Below are 18867 nucleotides of genomic sequence, written 5' to 3'. Positions count from 1 at the left end.
GCGCTCTGGGCGCAAGCCCTGCCGGGAGATCTCCACCACCACCGCCACCACGCCGTCGTGCTTGTCGGGATTCCGAGGAGGATCTACTACTTCCGCTGCCCGGCCGGAACGGGGAGGAGGACGTCGTCATCAACACCGAACGTGTGACCGAAGTACGGAGGTGCTGCCGTTCGTGGCACCGTCAAGATCTTCTACGCGCTTTTGCAAGCGGCAAGTGATCGTCTACATCCACCACGAGATCTGATCTCGTTAACGCTTTGCGATCTTCAAGGGTATGTTGATCTTCACCTCGTTGCTACCATCTTCTTGATTGGATCTTGGCTTGTTCTTCGTTCTTGCGATAGGAAATTTTTTGTTTTCTATGCTACGAATCCTCAACACGAGCGTGCAGCTCTGCCGCGGCCACGATCACGACCACGGCCGCGACCTCGGCCTCGACCAGACATGGCGTCGTCTCTTCAGATGGTGGCGGCTAGGGTTGGGGAGAGAGGCGCTAGGGTTTGTGTGTGAGAGGGACGATGAGAGGCGGCCCTTTTTATAGGCCGAAGGGAGGCGGTGGAGCGGTGGCGCTCATTAACGCCGGCACGAAGAGCAATGCGCGACGGGACGGTTCGTTGCACGTCTGCGGAAACTGCACCGCCGCTGCGCCCCAATAACTCCCGTCGCGAGGTAGGCGACGGTTAGGTTAAAATTGAATGTGCCGACTCCCCGCTGGCATCGACTTTTGGGATGTGTGGCTGACAGGCGGCTCCCACGCCCAAAATTTTCAGCCTCGCGAGGCGCCGGCGCGCCCGTTTCACGCCCTTGGACAAGGGGCTGGCACGGGGTTACCGGCGCTTCTATTAGGCTCGAAAAATCGCCGGCGCCGTTTGGGGCGCGCCGGTGCGAGGCTATTTTCGCTTCCGGCCCCGAAATCGCTATCGGGGCCGCTATGGGGGAGCGCTGGTGGAGATGCTCTTAGTGCATGTTACTTCTCTTTTTTCCTCCCCGGGCTTGCGATCTCACGGCCCGGGATCCATGTTCAACCTTGATTTGTAAATCCCGTATACCTTTCGGCTTTTGTTTGGGTCCTAAAAAAACACACACACACAAAAAATTACTAATAGCGTATAAATGCATGTGATGTAGTGTCAACGGTCTCATGACCATGGCCACTGATGACGCACCACGAGATTGAAACCATGGGTAAAAGTATAGGTGGATGGACATGGTTAGACGTGTCCATGTCGAACAAAAAAAGATAGAATGGGGAGATACAATAGGAATAAATACACCCCGTTATGCCCGGTACCCCTTTCTTCCGCAGCGCGGACGAGCTGCACCCCCAAACCCTAAGTCCTCCGCACCTTGCACCTCCCAACCCTAAGTTTATTACTCTTGTCGGGCTCTCGTCGGTGGCGGCGGCGAAACTGGAACGAGCTTGTTATCTGGGTGGCGAGGAAGAGGAGGCCGGCGAAAGCAAGCAGGGCGAGAGAGAGAAGAGATAGTAGGGGTGGGTTAAATAAATAAATATACAGTAGATTTTGGAATGTGAACACGTCCAACCAAAACTTGGGAAAGCCAAAGCAAGCCTGGTTGGTAGGCACCGCCACCAGCCAGCCAGATATAGCCACGCAATAACCAAAGGGAGTTTAGTAGAGTAGTACTACCGGACAAAGCATTTAGCAGGAAAGCCGACAGTGGCCGTATCCTCATCAGCTTAACATAATCCCGGTAGGGTGACAAGTGGGACGACCAAGAGCAAAGTCCGTAGTGACAGCAGCAGTAGTCAGGTCGTCTGCTAATAATGGAAAAAAAAATGGTGAGGATTCAAAAAGCTTGGTCTCACCCGTTTCTTCCCCGTTTCCGTTCCGTGAGCCGTCAGTTAGGTGCGAAAAGTAAAGGATAGTGCTGGGCGTCCCCCGGGGGATTTGATTTCCAGCCGCGGTCACATGGTGACAGCGTGTCGCTTTTCTTCTTGGGTAGCAAAAAATCTCGATTTCTCTTCGAGTGTAGCAGAAACGGTTCACCCACAAAATAAAACAAAAAAGGCTGAGCTCGCCGGACACACCACCGGAGACTCGCCGGAGACCTCGCCGGAAAGCTTGTAGCAAACAAAATATGCTATTGTAGCGAAAAAAGATATCATCGGAGACATCAAGGGGGAACTCGCCGGAGAACTCACCGGACATCTCGCCATAGACCCCATAGCAAACATATTGTGCACATGTAGCAAAACCGCAAAAAAATTGTAGCAAATTTGTTTATTCATATGTTGCAAATCCTGTAAGACATCAACGAAGACCTCACCTGTAGCCTGTAGCCGACAACAGCGCCATCTGAGGTTGCAGGCTTGCAGCAACTCCACCCGCCCAAGATAGCAAAACCAAAAGCCGCTAGTAGCAACGCCCTATGCCTAGGGTAGCAAAGTAGGCCTCCGCCGGTAGCAAAATTTTTCCCTCCCCCGGTAGCAATGCCGAAGACCTCAGATAGCAAAACCGGTATCCGCAGGTAGCGACAACGCAAGCCTAAGGCAGCAAAAACTCCTGAAGAATCAGAGGAGTACCACCTTGTTAGCAAAACTCCTTCCGCCCCGGCTTGTAGCACTGTCGTGCCACCTTGTCAGCAGCGTGCACTATTGCAGCACCACCATGCACCGCCGGTAGCAACACCGGCCTACCCCTGGCAGCACCTCGCCACACCACCGGCGGGGAGATGGTCGAGGAAGGAGCGGCACACGCGGGGCGCCGCTAGGTGTCACCGACATCGGACGGAGTCGGGGACGGCCGGAGCTGCGCAGTGAGGTCGGACCTCCCCACGGCATGGACGCGGAGAAGGGCGGCGACTTCCACGCGGCGAGGTGGGCGAGCTCCGGTCTCAGCTCCCTCGCCAGGGGGTTCCGCCTCAGCTCCCTCGCCGGCCGCGGCCCTCCGCTCCCCGCTCCCGGCCTCGCGTCGCCGCTCCCCCGCAGCCTCCTCCTCGCGCCATAGCCAGCGCTGCACCTCCATACCCGCAGGCGGCGAACGCACGAGGGAGGCGGCGGCGCGCGTGGGGGGGGGGGGCACGCGGCCGGAGCTCATAAGAGAGGCTCCCTGGCCGGCCTCCTTCGCTCGGCGGCGCGGCAGCGCGGAGCCATGGCGTGCTGGCCGGCGGCGGGGAGCCATGGCGTGCTGGTGGCGGGGAGCAGGCTGTGGTGAGGAACGAGGGAGTAGAGATAAGGCAGCTGCGGTCCACACGTTTTTCTCGTCAAGTTGTGGTGGAGGTTGGTTCACGTGGGACCCGCTAGAGGAGAGGACGTGGGAGTCTTTTTATCCGCACGATGCGGTCGATCGAACGACGCGCGATCAGGAGGTTGCTAGCGCCTCATCCCCCGGGGGAATCAGATCATTTTCCAAAAGTAAAAGTGAGTAAAGCAGCGGAGCCGGAATTATCGATCAGCTCGCTCGCTCGCTCCTGCTCTGCTCTTCACTGCTGCACCCACCACCATCACTCCCATCCCCAACCAAATCCAGTCGATCTAGGGTTTCGCCACCGCCGGACCTCGCCCCGCCCACCGTCTCCCCGGCCGCCATTGGCATGCTACTCCACCAACCCTCGGGCTGCACCTAGAAGCAGAAGCAGCAGCAGCACCGCATGGCGTCGTCGTCCGGGAGGCGGACGGGCCCTGGCGGCGGGAGCGGGGACGCCTCCGCCTCCCCGGCCCCCGGCGGCGGGAGGAGGATCCTGCGCACCCAGACCGCGGGGAACCTCGGCGAGTCCTCCATCTTCGACAGCGAGGTCGTACCCTCCTCGCTCGTCGAGATCGCGCCCATCCTCCGGGTCGCCAACGAGGTCGAGGGGAGCAACCCGCGCGTCGCCTACCTATGTATGCTTCCTTCCTTCTCCACTCTTCCTCTTTTGTTTACTGCTGCTACTTACCAAGGCAACTAGCACTGTACTATTATACTCTACTGTCTACTCCACCGGACGACGACGACGCACATGAGCGACTGAGTACTAGGACTATCATCATATAGTAGTTAACTAATCTGGAGTGACCATAATTCCCTAGATCCCCTTGATCTCAAAAATAAACCCCTAGATGCCCTACAAACTACTTGTACTACCCACACTAATAATAGTTTACTAATTTGGAGCGACCATAATTCCCTACATACCCTACAACAGCCTAGTATCTTTCTTACTGCCACTAATAGTATACTTAACTAATTCGGATGGAGTCGCCGTAATTCCCTAGCCCCACAAACTACTAGTACTATCCTACTTGCTCTGCTGCCCCACCCAACAATGTCGTTTTGCAGGTCGCTTCTACGCCTTCGAGAAGGCGCATCGCCTCGACCCCACCTCCAGCGGACGCGGAGTTCGCCAGTTCAAGACCGCCCTCCTGCAGAGGCTCGAAAGGGTACGTACGTTGTGTGCCGCGCGATGGAAAAGGCGTTACCGTAGCTACAACGTCCTGTTGTAGCTTGAATTAGTTCATATAAGCTGTTTTACCTTAATAACAACTGGACGATTAATTGCACAGCATCTAACTGACATACTAAATGGATCCTTGACCTTTTAGCTATCTGCTTCCTCAGGAAAACGACCCCACGTTGAAGGGACGGGTGAAGCAGAGCGATGCGCGCGAAATGCAGAGCTTCTACCAGCACTACTACAAGAAGTACATCCAGGCGCTTCAGAACGCCGCTGATAAAGCTGACCGGTGAGCGCAACCTTTCTTTCTTCTATGTGTCCACATGCTGCTGCTGCTGCTGACTTGTATCTTGCCTCAGCCTCACCCGTTTAATTTGCTTGCTCGCTCAGCGCTCAGCTCACAAAGGCGTACCAGACTGCAGCCGTCTTGTTTGAGGTCCTCAAGGCCGTCAATGTTTCGCAGAAGATAGAACTTGATCAATCGGTGAGCCCTACTTCTGTGCTGCTCCTATCCTATGCTGGATTCTTAGCTTGTTCAGCATTTTGTTTCTTTTGTCGCACTGCAATTGTTCTGTTCTCTTCTGTTTCCTCAACAACAACAACAACAAAATTAACTGCCATTCTTATCTGTCAAATTAATTTCCCCGTTGTAATTGTTGCAGATTGAGGAAACTAATAAATTAGTCGAGGAGAAGAAAAAGCTCTATCTCCCTTTCAATATCCTCCCGCTCGATCCTGACAGCGCGCATCAGGCTGTTATGCAATATCCTGAGGTTCCCATCCTGATCTTCCTGCCATACTTTGGAGAGACGTTGATATGATAACAATACTGACTCATGCCATGTTTGATTCTTATATGTAGATACAAGTTGCTTTTTATGCTCTTCGTAACACAAGGGGTCTGCCATGGCCCAAGGACCATGAAAAGAAGGCGAATGCAGATCTTCTTGATTGGCTGCAAGCTATGTTTGGCTTTCAGGTTACCCACCACTTTCATATCAGAAGTATTCATGTTGATGACCTGTTTGTGAGCTCTGGCCTCAACAAAAAATCCACCACTGCTGATACATGTTCTCTCACTTCATCCACCACCTTTGCAGAAAGATAATGTATCCAATCAAAGAGAACATCTCATACTCTTGCTTGCCAACGTGCATATAAGGCAGCTTTCCAAACCTGAGCAACAACCAAAGGTATTGGCTTTCGCAAAATACACGTGCGAGAGGTGTGTGCACATGAATCCTTGTGTAATGATTTTGTTTACTCACTTCCTTTTGGTAATATTTTCAGTTAGATGATCATGCGCTGGATATAGTTATGAAGAAGCTCTTTAAAAACTACAAGAGATGGTGCAAGTACCTTGGCCGCAAAAGCAGCTTATGGTATGATGTTCGATCTTCAGTGTAAATTTTAGATGTTAGTCATGATTATGTGAATCTAACCCAGGCCTGCAGTTATAAGCTCTTCATGGTACTTTGATTCACTAATTAGTTGATCCTTATTTTTCTAGGCTGCCGACTATTCAACAAGAAGTACAACAACGTAAGCTTCTCTACATGGGCCTTTATCTACTCATCTGGGGCGAGGCGGCCAATTTGAGATTCATGCCAGAGTGTCTTTGCTACATCTATCACCATGTATGGCCAATTCTTTTCTTGTTTGTCTAACTAACATGTGATCTGTATAATGGTCCAGCGAACTGAGTTTTTAACTCTTAAAGGAGTACAGTGTCTCAATCTGGTTTTCTGGTTACAACAATATTGATGCAAATGATAGTAAAACTATCTGTGTAGTTTTTTATTGTTGCCGAAATGTACCCACCAATTTTTTGGTCATGGCGAAAAGTTTGGTATTTGTTTGGATGGTTGCGACATGCCAATGCACTATATTATATTTTTCATCCCAACATTAGCCAACTCATGGGTAAGCAAAACCATGAATATTTGGTAGGACAAGCTTGGGCTCAAATGAAATACATCTTATCTAAATCTAACCTGCACAAATCGGTTGGCATCTTGTGAGGAGTCACATTCCATTCACTTCCGTGTATGGGAAAGTATTTGTTGGGTGTGACTTATCTTAGGCATAAAGACTTACCCGCAAAACTTACAATTAAAACAAGCAATCTCTCTGTTTCTGTCTGTCTGTCTGTCTCTCTCTCTCTCTCTCTCTCTCTCTCTCTCTCATCAAACCGTAGTTTACCTACAAACTATGTCAGTACAGCATTAGGTAAAGTGTGGCTTCTACGTGCATGGCTCCACTGATTATTCAGTAGCCACTAGCTAAGACTGTCGAGGTGAACAGTCCTTGACACCTTGGCCGCATTATGCATGTTCTAAGCACTAAAGCATCAAACATTTGTTTACATGATAGCATATATTAGTTCTTTCCAAGGTAATCCGGTACACACTAAGCAAGAAAGTTCTCAAACAATCCCTATTTTTGCACATTCCCGTTTCTTTTAGGCGTGCCTTTTAGTATGTTGGGCCATTGTAAATGGGCGAAATGTTGCATTTAATACATTATACTCCTTCCATCCCAAAAATAACTTCCTCAACTTTTTCTAGATACGGATGTATCTATAACTAAAATGCGTCTATTTACTTCCGTATCTAGACAAAGTTGAGCAAGTTAATTTGGGACAGAGGGAGTATTTCTTTGCTGGCAAAGATGATTTTATTGCTGTGTCGCACTTCCTCATCTTTTAACGACCGTGACGTGTTCATTGACATGATAGGTAAAAGAAGATAAACATTGCTGTAGGTGTAGACCTTAGCTCTTGTGAAGAAATGATTTGTGGCAAGTGATGTTAGTGCCTTTTCTTTTATTTCGTTGCAGATGGCTTTTGAATTATACGGTATGTTGGCTGGAAATGTGAGCCCAACGACTGGTGAAAATGTTAAACCAGCCTATGGTGGTGCAGACGAAGCCTTCCTTAAGTTAGTTGTCACTCCAATTTACAAAATTATAGAGATGGTAAGGTTTCTTCATTTTCATTTTAAGCCTTCTTTAAGTATTAGTTTCAAGCACATTCAACTTATATCCCTTGGAATTTCTACATAGGAAGCTGAACGGAGCAAGACAATAAAATCAAAACACTCACATTGGAGAAATTATGATGATCTCAATGAGTACTTTTGGTAAATACAACGTAATTTGATATTTTCTTACAATATTTTGAGCCAGTTCTTTTTGGAAACCCATGCATTTTTTTTACATTGCTTATCAGGTCAAGAGATTGTTTCCGACTAGGATGGCCTATGAGAGCTGATGCTGATTTCTTCAAGACTCCGAACTTTGCTCTTGCTCCTCGTGATCAAATGAGTGGAGTAAGTCCACTGATATGGATGTAGCTTACTTACATAGAGATCAAGTACCTCTACTAACATTCAAATAAACAACTCAATAGTGTAATTTGGGAAACATGCATGCATTTAACGTTTGATAGAGAAACAGAACATTTGATAGTTGATACCATACCGCATAGTTTTGTTCATGAGATGATACTTTTTTTTTATTGTGCAACAATGAGTATGATGGTAGATTTAAGCTACCTGTTTATAACCCTTCTCTATTTTTTCCAACCTCCAAAGATTCTGGGCCTATGATAAGCTTCTGTTAAATCTGTCCCCATCCAAATGATTGAAAGTTGAGTGCAGGGGTAGGTATTTTTTTATGCAGCACAACTGAGACAATTTTGCTGGGTTATGTGTTTTGGTAGTCTTCAGACGAGTTTAGAGAAAAAACTTCTGTTAGTTAAAAGTTATTTATAGATTTTCCTTGCAATAAAGTCAAATAAAAGTTTAAGTTTATTTCTTCGGTCTTTTTTGTTATTTATATTTCTTGTTCTATTCCAGGAGAACATACCAGCTGGTAGTGACCAATGGATGGGAAAAGTCAACTTTGTTGAGATACGGTCATTTTGGCACATTTTTCGTAGCTTTGACAGGATGTGGAGCTTCTTAATTTTATCTTTACAGGTTTCTTATGATTTCCCACCTTTGTCTTGGGCCTGTTCTTGCAATTACACTTTTGGTGTTATTTGTTTCCTCATCCACATATGGTGGTATGAATTTATTTTTATCTGTTTCTCTTGAATCTCTTCTACTCAGGCCATGGTCATAATTGCTTGGAATGGTGGCACACCAAGTGATGTCTTCGATGCAGGAGTGTTCAAACAGGTTTTGAGCATATTCATAACAGCTGCAGTAATGAAATTTGGTCAAGGTATGTTGGCAATACTCCAATAATACACCTCCCCCCACCCACCTCCCAGTATTATTGGTTGTATGCACATTAGTCTTTTTTTTGTTAGCTCCCTCTGTTATGTACACCTCACCTTACTTATCAGATTGCAAAACCACCAATAGGGTGAGGGTTACGCATGATAGTAATTTTGATAGTTTGAATGGTTATCTTCGCCATTTACCCTAAATCTAGCATAAGTTCTGCACATTATGAGCTTTTGCTGATCTACAGGCAGTGGTATCGCAGCCAAAGTATCAAGTGCATGATCTATATCCTGTAACAAAGCTTGATGAAAGTACTCCTGTTCAGTTTGATTTTATTTTCCTCAACATAATATTCATAGCATGAAATCGGAGGAGCATGGTGGTTGTTCAGGATCTAATATTTTTCGTACAAATTAGACATTATTTATCACTGGTTAGGTTTAATAATTGTATTTTGATGCAGCAATTCTGGACATTGTCTTGAGCTGGAAAGCGAGAAACAGCATGTCTTTCGCTGTTAAACTTCGGTATATATTAAAATTACTATCAGGAGCTGCTTGGGTTGTAGTTTTACCAGTAACTTATGCATACGCCTTGGAGAATCCTGGTGGTGTTGCTAGAACAATCAAAGGTTGGTTCGGTGATGGGCAGAAGCAGTCATCGTTATTCGGTTTGGCTGTTGTGATATACTTGGCACCAAATATGCTGGCAGCCACATTATTCCTTTTTCCTGTCCTGAGGAGAGCTCTTGAGAGATCGAATCTTAAAGTCATAACTTTCATTATGTGGTGGTCGCAGGTAATTATCCCTTGGCAGTTATATTGAAACTATTGATTCTTGACACCCTTTTTATGCTAAATTGTAAAACATTCTACAGCCTCGCTTATTTGTCGGCAGAGGAATGCATGAAGGCGCATTCTCCCTTTTCAAGTACGTTTGCCCATCTAAGCACCTGTTACCTTTTCTCTATTAGCTTTGCACATTCTCTTTCTAAGCATTGTTGCTTTTCTAGGTATTCAATGTTCTGGGTCCTTCTTTTGGCCACAAAATTGGTAGTGAGCTTCTACGTGGAGGTATTATTCGTAACTGATTTCATCAACATTTTGCTAGACATGGCATCTGAGTATATTTCTGCATTCTTAGAGTGGAATATGTGAGATGTTTTGGCAATTACATAAACCCAACTCCTAAGGTCAATAGTATAGAACTCACAATTAAAGGAGATCATCATAACTTAGTTTTGACATGGCGTGTATTTGCAAAGAAAATTGCACTGCAATTCCGTGAGCTTGGGGCATTTAGATCTTGCACAAGTGACATACATAGGTCAAAACTATGCATGTCCAAGAGCAAGATAAATTTAAATAAGTGACTGCATGTTTAGGTCCCTGCATGTCCACAAGTGACATACTTAGGTCAAAACTATGCATGTCCAAGAGCAATATAAACTTAAATAAGAGCAACATAAACTTAAATAAGCGACTGCATGTTTAGGTCCCTGCATGTCCATAAGTGATTAAACTCTATACATGTTATCGAACTATAGCTAGCCATTAGAAGGGAAATTTTATCCTTTTAAAGTTTTTGGGGCTAGGAAAAGAAACCTGTATCGTTCCCCATTGCTCGTAGATGAACTCTTGCTTGTATTATGGAGTAAATTGGTTGTTCATATGCGTGACCTGCAGATCAAGCCACTTGTGCAACCAACAAAAGATATAATGAAGACACCAATAACAACGTTTCAGTGGCATGAGTTTTTCCCACATGGTCTCTCTCTCTCTCTCTCTCTCTCTCCTGAGTGGCATCTCCACATGTTTCCTCTCCCTCAAAATGCTGTTTTTAAAAATCTTTTTTAACATGTCCTTAATTTGTTTTTATCTGCAGCAAAGAACAATATTGGTGTTGTCATTGCACTTTGGGCTCCTATCATTCTTGTATGTATTCTGTCTGTCCTCTTCATTGCTTAGAAATTACTACCTCCATTCAAAAATATAAGCCGCTTTCTTAAAGGCTTATATTTTGGAATGGAGGTAATAGAACAGAACAAGTTGTTCTTCCTATTTTGACTCTCCCTGGTTTAATGGTCAGGTCTATTTCATGGATACCCAAATATGGTATGCAATTTTCTCAACGTTAGTTGGTGGTATCTATGGGGCATGTCGTCGTCTTGGTGAGGTTAGTAAAACCGACCAATATCCTACTTCATTGTTCAATAGCTTTGTCCTTTTAGGTCTGCATCAGTATGTGAAACTGTTCTTAGCTAAACCCATATTTCTGTATCCAATTGTGCTCCTGTGTGGATTATTGTACAAGGGAACAAAGTAGCTTACATAATATGCTGTTGGTTTCACTAAAACAGATACGGACCCTAGGAATGCTAAGATCTCGCTTCGAATCTTTGCCCGAGGCTTTCAACGATCACTTGATTCCAAATGAGTCAAAGAGGAGAGGATTCCGCTCTGCTTTCTCCAGTAAACCTTCTCAGGTATATATTTCTTGATTTGGACATCTTATGTGAGACAACATTAGGTGTAGATATTCTGCCATGAGAAAGCAGTGTCTTAATTTTTTCTATGCTCTCATCTGACATGCTTAAGTTACTTTAGAAACCCGAGGATGGCAAAGAAGAAGAGAAAATAGCTGCAAGATTTGCTCAGATTTGGAATCTAATTATCACAAGCTTCCGCGAGGAAGACTTGATAGATAATAGGTGTGGCATCTGATGTCTACCCTTACATTTTGAATGCCTTCCTTTGAACTTTTACTGATCTGTTTGTTGTCTTTTGGTCAGGGAGAAGGACTTGTTACTTGTTCCATACTGCAAAGATCGTGAAATGGATATAATCCAATGGCCACCTTTCCTGCTCGCTAGCAAGGTACATATTCTCATTCAACTCCTGCTTGTTATTTTGGTGAATTGTGCCATGGTTTCATTTTATTTCCTTAACTGTATTTCAGATTCCAATAGCATTGGATATGGCAGCAGACAGTGGAGGAAAAGATCGTGATCTAATGAAAAGGATGAAGTCGGATCCATATTTTACTTATGCTATCAAGGAATGCTATGCTTCATTCAAAAACATCATATATGCTTTAGTTCTTGGTCTAAGGGAAAGAGAGTATGTTCTACATTGTCATTCTTAAATGTGATTCAATATTGACTTCTTTATTCTGAACAAACTTCTTGACATATATTTCAGATTCATAGAAAAGATTTTTAAAGTGGTGGATGATCATATAGCAGAAGAAACCCTGATAAAGGAGCTGAACATGAGTAATCTACCTACCCTGAGCAAGAAGTTTATCGAGCTGCTTGCCATACTGGTATAGAATTAGTGATCATGGTTCAGCTCATGATGAATTTGTATGTCACCTAATTCTTATTCTTTCCGTGCAGCAAAAGAATAACAAAGAAGACCGGGGTCAGGTCATCATTTTGTTCCAGGATATGCTCGAGGTGGTTACTAGGGATATAATGGATGAACAACTCAGTGGGTGAGAGACCTTACTATCATTCTACTGTACAAACTAGCAGCATGACCTCTATATTATAGAGTATAGGGTATTGCACACACAACTCAGTGTGTGAAAGGCCTAAGTATCATTATACTTTAAAAATTAGCAGAATGCCCTTCTTTCCATATAGAGAGCAAGGTGTTGCGCACACGTACACATGCTGCACACATGTGCAAGCAACTGGCTCATCAGCACATATTACCCTTAGACCTTAGTGAGTGCTCACTTCCTGTACGGTGTATATTCTTCCCAGTTAATAGATTTGTCCGTACCTTACTTGCAATAGTTCACTTTCTATGCATGATTTACCATCAGCCACATGCCAGGTTGTTGAACCGATTTCTTTGGAAATCACATGCTTTAGATTCTTGGTTGTTCTTTTTGTTGTTTTTTCATTACTTATATGTATTGGTAACTCTTGATCAGGCTACTGGAAACGGTCCACGGTGGAAGTAACAGGAAACATGAAGGAATTACACCACTTGATCAACAGGAACAGGAACAATTGTTCACTAAAGCTATTGAATTTCCTGTAAAGGCATCACATTCATGGCACGAGAAGGTTATGTTTCTTATTATTTTTTGTTTGTTTGAACACTCGATATTAAAGCCAAGCTTCTAAGATTCGTGCTCATGTTCTTTGTTTCAGATAAAAAGGCTTCACCTTCTGCTCACAGTGAAGGAATCTGCTATGGATGTTCCTACAAACCTGGATGCTAGAAGGAGGATATCTTTCTTTGCTAATTCCCTTTTTATGGATATGCCACGTGCTCCAAAAGTGAGGCACATGCTGCCCTTCTCGTAAGTGTTTCTTCTCTCTAAAATTTATTATGTATTGTACTATGCTTGTTGATTCATTGTGTACTGTATCTGGGTTAGCTTTTGACTTGGCGCCCATTGATGGAACAACTTGTGTACTGCAGTGTCTTGACTCCTTACTACAAAGAAGACGTTCTTTTCTCTTCACAAGCACTAGAAGACCAGAACGAGGATGGGGTTTCTATCCTTTTCTACCTGCAAAAAATCTACCCTGGTAGATCCATGAATGTCAAAAGAATTCCCTCTTCTGAACAAGAACTAGTAATCTGGTCTTCTGAACATCAAACTCATGCTTGCCTCTCCTCTCTTTTGCAGATGAATGGAAAAATTTCCTTGAAAGGGTTCAATGCAAGGGTGAAGAGGAACTCCGTGAGACTGAACAAGAAGATGAGCTTCGCCTTTGGGCATCGTATAGGGGCCAAACTTTGACGAGAACTGGTATCCCCCTTTGCCTCACCTGTCATAGGTGCTATATTTCCCTGACGAAAAATATTTCTCTTAGAACTGGAAAAAATATTACTGTGCATGATTCTTGTTTGGTATTTTGTCTGCTTTAATAATTTTTGTACAACCTTACAGTAAGAGGCATGATGTACTACAGACAAGCTTTGGTGCTTCAGTCTTTTCTTGATATGGCCAGAGAGGATGGTATTTCTACGTAACTGTGCTTGTATACTTATTCAGTGATTCTGAACGCAGATGTTAACTGGTTTTCCTGCTTTCCTCAGATCTTATGGAAGGCTTCAGAGCTGCAGACATATTATCTGATGAATCACCATTATTGACTCAATGCAAAGCTATAGCTGACATGAAGTTTACATATGTTGTATCATGCCAGCAATATGGTATCCAGAAACGGTCTAGTGATCCTCGTGCCCAGGATATTCTGAGACTCATGACAACGTAAGTACTGATTCAAGAATAAAGCTCTGCAGAGACTATTATTATAAATTTTCCTTTCAATCATTTCATTGGGATATCATCTCCTCACTTCTTGAATTCATCCTAAATAGTTGGATGTCCTCTAATTATTTTCTCTGGCGCGTCTCAACTGGCATAATTTATTGCGAAGTACTCCACACAGAAAATGGATTATGATATGTAGTCAAACAGTAGAAAATTGTGTTAGGTTGCAGGATTGTCTCAGTACACAAGTATTACACCTACATTTTGCAACTTCTTACTTCTTATACATGTAGAAAATTGTCCGTTTTCCATGACTGTATACAAGATATCTTTTTGTATGCTGCTATGTCCTAATCTAATTTTGACATGCTAGCACTGGTATTCTATGATACAACTTAATATTTTCATTCTTAGTTTTGTCAATATTGATTATATTGCACTACATTCTATGAGTATAATGGTATCCAAACTCTGCACTTCATCGCTGATTGAAAAGCAAACTTTATTTTTCAGTTATCCATCACTTCGGGTTGCCTATATTGATGAAGTTGAAGAGCCAAGCAAAGATAGGAGCAAGAAGATAGAAAAGGTTTACTACTCAGCGTTGGTGAAGGCAGCTGTAACCAAGCCTGATGATCCTGGTCAGAAACTCGATCAGGTACCATGAAATGGCCTTTAATTCAATGTTGATTATTCCTAAGACAATCATTCTGTATATGTTTCTAACCACTTAGTTCCTTCATAATTGTTCTGTTAGTCTGTAATACTCAGATACTCGTTATAGAATTGCATCCATCCAAACATTTTTTTTCTATTTTTGGCTCGTGTAGGTGAATTTTCATGGCATATGTCGTGTGAGGTTATAAATACCTATGTATGTTAGGTCGCTGTAGGTTCATTGAGTGGATTAACCATGCTGCAATGTTTGAATGTTTCTAAAAAAATGTAGTACACAGAAGAAAGAATCTAAGGAACCAGCTATTATATTTTTACATCCATGGTATGCTTAAGTATGTAGTAGATGCACAATAAATGTCCCTATATGGAAGGGGTGCATTTTCTTACCTCAGTGGTGCCAAATGATATCAACTTATTTACCTTGCATCATCATTTGCTGTGTAGGACATATACAGGATAAAACTTCCAGGTAATGCTATGTTGGGTGAAGGAAAACCAGAAAATCAGAACCATGCGATAATTTTTACTCGGGGGGAAGGCCTGCAAACTATAGACATGAATCAGGTAATGCATCATTGGTTGTTCTTATCCTGCTAGTATTTTTTGGCCCATTTAGTTATGTCGTGCTTCCACAACAGGAGCATTATATGGAAGAGACTCTGAAAATGAGAAATCTGCTGCAAGAGTTTACAAAGAAACACGATGGTGTGAGGTATCCATCAATACTTGGTGTAAGAGAACACATATTCACTGGCAGGTATATGTTACTGACTGGCCTTTCACCCTTTAAAATATCATCATTTTGTGACCTGTAGCCTTATAATCTCATGCTTGCTTTTGTAGTGTTTCTTCTCTTGCTTGGTTCATGTCGAACCAAGAAACGAGTTTTGTGACAATCGGACAACGTGTACTTGCCAATCCTTTGAGGTAACTCAGCATTTTATGGATATATGACTCAAATCATGATATAGTTCATGACATTCATAAGTTCAATACTTCCATTTACTCATTTTTTGTATGTTCCTTTCTACGAATTCAGAAGTTATTAATTCTGGAATTAATGAAACTTCATTGTAATTTTCAATTAAGTGCTTGGTTTTGTTTATTCAGCTGAGTAGGCTGCTTGGGTTTGTGTCTTGGGTCAGCATAACTGTTCACTACTAACTTGATACTTTTTTCCTGAAGAAATTTTAAAGAACGCCTCTTCGTGATTTGTTTCCCTGAACATTATTTGCAGGGTTCGATTTCATTATGGTCACCCTGATATCTTTGATCGTCTTTTCCACCTCACAAGGGGTGGTGTAAGCAAAGCATCTAAGATTATCAATCTTAGTGAGGACATATTTGCTGGTATGCTATCAAATCTTTGTTAGCTGTATGGTTTCTAAAAATATTATGCTAATAGCCTAAGACCGTTTTTTCTATGACAGGATTCAATTCAACTTTGCGTGAAGGAAACGTTACACATCATGAGTACATGCAAGTTGGCAAGGGAAGAGATGTTGGTCTCAATCAAATTTCACTATTTGAGGCGAAAATAGCATATGGTAATGGGGAACAAACACTGAGCCGTGACATCTACCGACTTGGACATCGTTTTGATTTCTTCAGAATGCTGTCATGCTACTATACTACCATTGGCTTTTACTTCAGCACAATGGTACTGTCTTCGCCCTGGACTTTCTTACTTTGTTCAGCCATTGGTTAAATCTAACCTTTCCAGTTTTTCTGTTACCTTTCCAGATTACGGTATGGACTGTGTATGTATTCCTCTATGGGCGCCTGTATCTCGTCCTTAGTGGCCTTGATGAAGCACTATCCACTGGAAGAAAGTTTAAACGCAACGATCCTCTCCAGGTCGCTCTTGCTTCACAGTCCTTTGTGCAGCTTGGGTTCCTGATGGCACTCCCTATGATGATGGAAATTGGTCTGGAGAGAGGATTCAGAACTGCATTGAGCGACTTTGTGCTTATGCAGCTTCAGTTAGCATCTGTGTTCTTCACATTCTCTCTTGGGACCAAAACCCACTACTACGGGAAGACGCTGCTCCATGGAGGAGCAGAGTACAGAGCTACTGGCCGTGGATTCGTGGTATTCCATGCGAAGTTCGCTGAGAACTATCGGCTGTACTCACGGAGCCACTTTGTCAAGGGCATTGAACTGATGATTTTGCTTATCGTGTTTGAAATCTTCGGGCAGTCGTATCGAGGAGCGATTGCGTACATCTTCATCACGTTCTCCATGTGGTTTATGGTTGTCACCTGGCTCTTTGCACCGTTTCTGTTTAACCCTTCTGGGTTTGAGTGGCAGAAGATTGTGGATGACTGGACGGACTGGAACAAGTGGATCAGCAACCGTGGGGGTATCGGTGTGTCACCTGAGAAGAGCTGGGAGTCGTGGTGGGAGAAGGAGCATGAGCCTCTTAAATATTCTGGAAAGCGTGGCACTATTCTAGAGATAGTGCTCGCAGCACGCTTCTTTATCTACCAGTATGGGCTTGTTTATCATCTGAAGATCACACACACCAAGAGCGTGCTGGTAATTTGCTGAGCTCTTTCAGTGTTACATGATGTGGGTCTGATCAGAGCTGTGTCTGTACTGTCGTCACGAACGTTGTTTAATGCCCTTTTCAGGTTTATTGCTTGTCGTGGGTTGTTATCTTTGTAATTTTGCTGGTGATGAAGGTAAACAAGATCTACTGCCCGTTCATTTTACCTTCAGTCCTCAATTTGATTGTCCATGCATCGGTAACATGTAAAGGCTATTTGTTGGAGCCTGTAGCAGTGTAGCTGCTATACAGACTTGGCATGCTCAAACTGTAGACTGATTCTCGTTTAATACAGGGTGTATCGGTTGGGAGGCGGAAATTCAGTGCGGAGTTCCAGCTGGTGTTCCGGCTGATCAAGGGGCTGATATTCATCACATTCATCACCATTGTGATAATCCTGATCGCTATCGCCCACATGACGGTCCAGGACATATTCGTGTGCATCCTCGCCTTCATGCCGACAGGGTGGGGCCTGCTCCTGGTAAGCTCTCATGATCCTCCTACTTTCGGTGAATCTCTTTGCACCCTACTGCTGTGGTCTTAACACATATATTTGAACCAACAGGTCGCGCAGGCCAGCAAGTCGGCGATCCTGAAGGTCGGGCTGTGGGGCTCGATCCGGGCGCTGGCGCGTGGCTATGAGATCATCATGGGGCTCCTGCTCTTCACCCCGATTGCGTTCCTGGCGTGGTTCCCATTCGTGTCGGAGTTCCAGACCCGGATGCTGTTCAACCAGGCGTTTAGCAGGGGCCTGCAGATCTCCAGGATCCTTGGTGGGCACAAGAAGGACCGGGCGGCTCGGAACAAGGAGTAATCGGCTTGGAACAGGGATTAGTCGGTGGTAGCAGTAGGAATGTCAACTGTAGCGGTTGTGATATTGTGTAGCAACCCCGGTTGTAGTGAGTATGAGCATTATGTGTATTGTCGATGACTGCTGGCACTGGTTCCAGTGGAGAATCATGATCTGTATTAATTGGAGATAGCAGAGAAAGGCAGTAGCCCATTCTGATTGATTAATCGCAGTAGCTCCATCAGCTGACTAACCCTTTCTCCATCAGCAAAGTTTGTTGTGTCTTGTGTTTTCTAGACTAGATGGATTTTTTAACATGTTTAGTCAAACCACTGAAGAAGATAGCGTCTAACTCCAGCTCTGAAGATGGGGCACGGTTTACAGTTTTTTTTGTGTGGGGGTAACTAATTTTTTTTTTTATTACTCAATCATAGTGTTACAGCATCTGGAGTATGGCGTACTCAACAAGCAGTACTCACTCCAGTTCTACTCACAAAGCCGTTTGAATCTCGAAGTATCATCCCTGCCTCTGCCCTTCCTTTATCATCGAAAGAACCATCAATGACAATGCATTCTCCAAGAATGATTCTGAGATGGGTAATGCTAATGATGCAGCCTGTGCTGACAATGCAGTCGATGAGGTCTCGAAGAATGATACTGAGGTGGGTAATGCTAATGCTGCAGCGGGTGCTTTCTGATGATGGCACCCGGAGAGGTGATGCTTCCTATGGTGCTGGCAAGTGGCAACGCAGTTGAGTGAAGATTGACACCCAGATGGGCGATGCCTCCATGTGTTGCCGCAAAAAAGAGGCAAGTGCAGAAACAGAAACAAGTATCATGTCAACCTCACTACGGGTGAGTTTGGTTGCTCGCATGGGATTTTTCCTCTTTGTGCAACTTAGCCCTACACACACTGTATGCGTGGAAACTTGACTCAGGCCATGTTATGCACTTGGTTTGATCACAGCTCAGGGGCAAAATAG

General features: G+C 44.1%; 1 protein-coding gene across 1 annotated transcript; it reads left to right on the top strand.

The window, feature by feature from the left end:
• Window positions 1-3597: 3597 nt before the first annotated feature.
• Window positions 3598-18151, top strand: LOC124666913 (callose synthase 3-like). The gene is made up of 42 exons (XM_047204244.1): window positions 3598-3844; window positions 4281-4381; window positions 4560-4684; window positions 4786-4879; window positions 5058-5168; window positions 5258-5374; window positions 5496-5588; window positions 5686-5777; window positions 5906-6032; window positions 7234-7371; window positions 7459-7535; window positions 7625-7724; window positions 8253-8375; window positions 8508-8622; window positions 9091-9425; window positions 9505-9557; window positions 9640-9700; window positions 10313-10394; window positions 10512-10561; window positions 10716-10802; window positions 10987-11112; window positions 11234-11337; window positions 11419-11503; window positions 11586-11746; window positions 11828-11951; window positions 12025-12122; window positions 12570-12705; window positions 12793-12944; window positions 13067-13176; window positions 13278-13400; window positions 13542-13610; window positions 13691-13865; window positions 14382-14526; window positions 14991-15110; window positions 15185-15303; window positions 15390-15473; window positions 15784-15896; window positions 15977-16206; window positions 16290-17084; window positions 17180-17230; window positions 17390-17575; window positions 17660-18151. Exons 1-42 carry the CDS (start codon window positions 3613-3615, stop codon window positions 17906-17908), a joined length of 5868 nt encoding a protein of 1955 aa, XP_047060200.1. The 5' UTR covers window positions 3598-3612; the 3' UTR covers window positions 17909-18151.
• Window positions 18152-18867: the final 716 nt, after the last annotated feature.

This window comes from Lolium rigidum, chromosome 6 (genome assembly GCF_022539505.1).
Source record: "Lolium rigidum isolate FL_2022 chromosome 6, APGP_CSIRO_Lrig_0.1, whole genome shotgun sequence".
Classification (NCBI taxonomy): domain Eukaryota; kingdom Viridiplantae; phylum Streptophyta; class Magnoliopsida; order Poales; family Poaceae; genus Lolium; species Lolium rigidum.
The sequence above is the reverse complement of the archived record's forward strand: the minus strand, read 5'-3'. Positions and strand labels throughout refer to the sequence as shown.

Bases quoted from the DNA above. Each gene is read 5' to 3' on its own strand.
- LOC124666913 (XM_047204244.1), top strand. From the start codon at position 3,613: ATGGCGTCGTCGTCCGGGAGGCGGACGGGCCCTGGCGGCGGGAGCGGG. The intron at 8,623-9,090 runs GTATGTTGGCAA...ATTTTGATGCAG, and splicing joins AGTAATGAAATTTGGTCAAG to CAATTCTGGACATTGTCTTG. The intron at 13,866-14,381 runs GTAAGTACTGAT...TTTATTTTTCAG, and splicing joins ATTCTGAGACTCATGACAAC to TTATCCATCACTTCGGGTTG.